General features: G+C 33.8%; 1 protein-coding gene across 1 annotated transcript; it reads right to left on the minus strand.

Annotated features, from left to right (window-relative positions):
• Window positions 1–449: 449 nt before the first annotated feature.
• On the minus strand, window positions 450–2,706 carry LOC111281124 (coniferyl alcohol acyltransferase-like). The gene is made up of 2 exons (XM_022868751.2): window positions 2,192–2,706; window positions 450–1,683 (listed from the first exon to the last, which is right to left on the minus strand). The coding sequence occupies exons 1-2, from the start codon at window positions 2,612–2,614 to the stop codon at window positions 715–717; spliced, it is 1,392 nt and encodes a 463-aa protein (XP_022724486.2). The 5' UTR covers window positions 2,615–2,706; the 3' UTR covers window positions 450–714.
• Between the last annotated feature and the right edge of the window lie 1,130 nt (window positions 2,707–3,836).

Genomic DNA, 3,836 nt, shown 5'->3' on the forward strand with positions numbered 1-3,836 from the left:
ATTATATTCTATAAGTATAATTATCTTTAAAACAATGCTCTTCACGCCTCAAAACCATTATTTCTTCTTTCATATTATTTCTGTTTTCTTAAATTTTTTAACATGAATAACACAACAATGATTAAACAATGTACTCAAATATGAGTTTATATTTGATGAATTATGTATAAATTATATATACTATTAATATATCATATGATATAATTTCATTAATGAGAATTTTTTCAAAAATTAAGTTTTTACGTATTTATTTTAAGGGTTAGTTAAAATTTATCCTTTCATAAGATATTATCATCTTATTCATTTATAATATATAAAATCTATATAATGATAATAAGTCAAATATAAACACTTATTGTAGTAGTTTTATTTCTTCAATGCTTAGGCAGCATAAATATAAGAGAATAAAAAAAATAGAATAAGTTTGATGGGAATCTTTGGAATTTAATGGATGAATAATAAAACACTGACTGAACCATGTTTTTCTTTTTCGCATTTACAAATTTACATGAAAAGTAAAAATTGCACTAACAGAACAGAACTTCCAAACAGGCTAGCTGTATGTAATGCTGTAGTACTATGGTCCAAATTCAAACACAAGATGTCTGGAAGGCTGGTTCAACACATGATACAAATTTTTCTGAAACAAAGTTTTGGTAAATTGCAATAATGTTACAAGTCAATTAAAACAGTAAAAATAGTAAGCACAGTAGGTTAATAAATTGGAGCCAATGAATCAAGATAATCAAAAGTAATAGGTCTAAGCACATTGCTAGCTTCGGTCTCTATCAGCTCCAACTGCCGCTTGAACAGGTGCATATACACCACCCAATCACCTTCCCTAGCCGGGCTTGGCATAGGCATCACATATCCAGCATCGCCTCCCCAAGGAAAATGGTATGACCCAAAAATAGGGCAACCCCATCCGAAATCCGCTTTTGAAACTGGGAATCGTTGCCCGGATGATACTACGAAAGCAGGCCCATCATCGCTGCCATTGCAATATATCTTGGCCAGTGCTGGTTCAGGACGGTGAACTTCAACCCAGTCAATCAGGCCTAGGAAATGTTCCTTTGTCACTGCTTGGTCCAGGAAATCATGAACTTGATTGGCTACCCATGACAAGGGTTTCTCGATCAGTTCATTTACTCTTTGGCTTCCAAAGGGAATGGAAAGAACATTTCCGAAATAAGAGCCCATTAGACTTGCTTTATCTTTATCTCCTTCACCCAGTCTAACCCTTCCATCCACAACAATACCCATCTTTGTAATCTGGAAATTATCTTTGGCAGCAAGAACTGCTAACTTTTTCCATAAAAACGCACTGAAAGACTCAAGCTTAGTTCTTTTGTATCCATTAGAGCAGGCAAGGGCTTGAAGATCAGTGAGTCGTTCAGAAGTAATATAATATATGCGACTAATAAGATTATCAGTTGTTTGATGGTGCTCTTTAGGTGGTGGTAAAGAAGATATGGGCATGTACATATGATCGAGCGAGGGATCGATGCACCCTGGTCGCCTGGGGTTCAGCAGGGACCGGCGAAAAGATGGTACTGCAGAGATTGACTTGGACCGAGCTATTTCAGCCCATGAGACAAGAAACATGTTGGCTGAGTAGGCATCAGCAATACGGTGATCAAATGTGCATGCCACCACTAATCTGCCGCATCTAAGTTCTGTTGCCTGTAAAACATATAAGTTTAGTTCTCGTTAAAATCCCCACAAAAGTAGTCAAAAAAAAGGTGAAGCTTAAATGAATTAATCATTCCAAGGAGACTGCAGGTCTTTTTCATGAACTATTAGAGAGCTACTACTTTTTTGTTTCTAATCATATGTACTTGATGGTTAATTGACTAATTAATCAAGTTTTTCAACGATTGTCATCGTTATTCTTATTCATTCAGCCAGAGAAAAATTTGACCAGCAATCATCATAATCACAATGCTTTTAAAGCAATATAAATTATATAATTATTTGTTGTGCATGAATTAACTTATAGTTTTAGATAATTACGGGTTAACAATTTGTACTGTTTAAACCACCATAAAAGCATCCAAATGTTTACAATTTTTTTTTTGTTCAATTTCTTTTCATTTTGGACTGTCCAGGGCTGGCATGAAAGCGATTTTCTCACCTCAAAATGACGCCAAACCATTTTTATTTGAAAGAACTTTACTGCTATGAATTATACCTGAACCGAGAGCACGCCCTGTTTCTTCTGAGGTACAAGTTTGCCTTCAATGCTTTCATCAGGGTTATGCAAGTCGAGGTTTTGAAGCTCAACATCAGCATAAGCTTCAACGAAATCCACCCCTCGATTGTTACAAACAAGCTCAGGCTCACCCACAGTGTTAGGCACAACCTCACCAGCAAATGCGTAGTAGGAGACCAGAGCCTGAGCCATGGCCTTCTTGAGGACACTCACCATGGAACCAAAGCTTATGCTGTTCCCTAAGGCTTCTTGTTTTTTGTAACAGAAGAAGACTCCCACATCAACGGTCGGCAGAAGCAAGTCAAGGTTGGAGAGTGGTAGCCAGTGTTCTTGCAACGGTAACACTGCTGCCACCACTTCCTTCTTGCTCACCGTCACCGTGAAATCTGCTTTTGTGCCCATACCTAACTAGCTATATCTCTCTGGGCTTAATAATTTGTTTTTCTTCCTCTGTCTACGTTGTTGGTGAGAAATATTGTGACAGATTGATTGGTGAGTTTGCATGAGGCATAGAACCTGAATATATATAGGCCAAAAGAATAATTTAATAATGTTTCCTCTACTCCAATACTAAAAATAAGTAAAACTGAACCAAAAAAATAAATTAATAAAAATAAATTTGAAAATACAAATTGTTTTTACGTCAAGAGAAATTATTTAATATATTATTATTTATTAGCAAAATTAAAAAATTGACATATATCAATATATTTTTAAGATATGTGTTATTTATTAATTTTATTTATAAAATTTAAATAATTTTATTATTAATGTATTTGATAATTGTTCTCATTATAATACAAATCAGTAATCGATGATTTGACGTAGTACTAAGTATTAGTAATATTTATAAAACTCTTAAGTTGGCCGTAGTTGATGGAGAACATGTGAATACTTCAATGCTATCCCTATTGATACGGGATACTTTTGAAAACAGATTCAGAGAAGACGAGATGGGGCTTATAGTTAAGAGGATTAGAGCAGGTGGATTTGTCGCAGGTGGAAAACATTTTATATTACGAATCCATGCCAAAAAGAGAACGGCAGCTTTCACTTGGTGTCCTTTTGGTCGAATGCGAGGACCATCGGGTCTTGGCCGGTTACCATATGGTCTACATTCGTGTAGGCAGCACTGGACAAACAAATGTTTGTTATAACTAATAGTTTGGAAGGACGGATTCTTAAAATTTATTTATGAATTTGTTTAAAATATTATTAAAACTTTTAATAGTTTTATAAGATTTAATTTAAAATTTAATTCTTTAATAATTTGATAGGATTGATTTTATTTAAAATTTTATTTTTTTAAAAAATAAACTTTGCAATAATTTAATAAAATTCAAATTGAGATTTAAATACTCTAATAGTTTGGTGGGATTAAAAATTTATTTTTAATATAAAATTTACATCTAAAAAAATAATTTAACTACATACAAATAGAAAAATAAAAAATATATATCAAAGGAATCAGTTTGGCTAAGCAAAAGCGTTGCTTTGCTTAGTTATAAAGACAAACAGAAGCAGTTTGGCTACATAAATCGGCTCGATAAGCAGTTTGGCTTGTAGTAATGGGAATGGGTCAATAAATGGCTTGCGATCAGATTGGATCAGAATATGATAAAAC

This window comes from Durio zibethinus, chromosome 28 (assembly GCF_047325235.1).
Source record: "Durio zibethinus cultivar Kanyao isolate XHJ-2024 chromosome 28, ASM4732523v1, whole genome shotgun sequence".
In the NCBI taxonomy this organism is placed as follows: domain Eukaryota; kingdom Viridiplantae; phylum Streptophyta; class Magnoliopsida; order Malvales; family Malvaceae; genus Durio; species Durio zibethinus.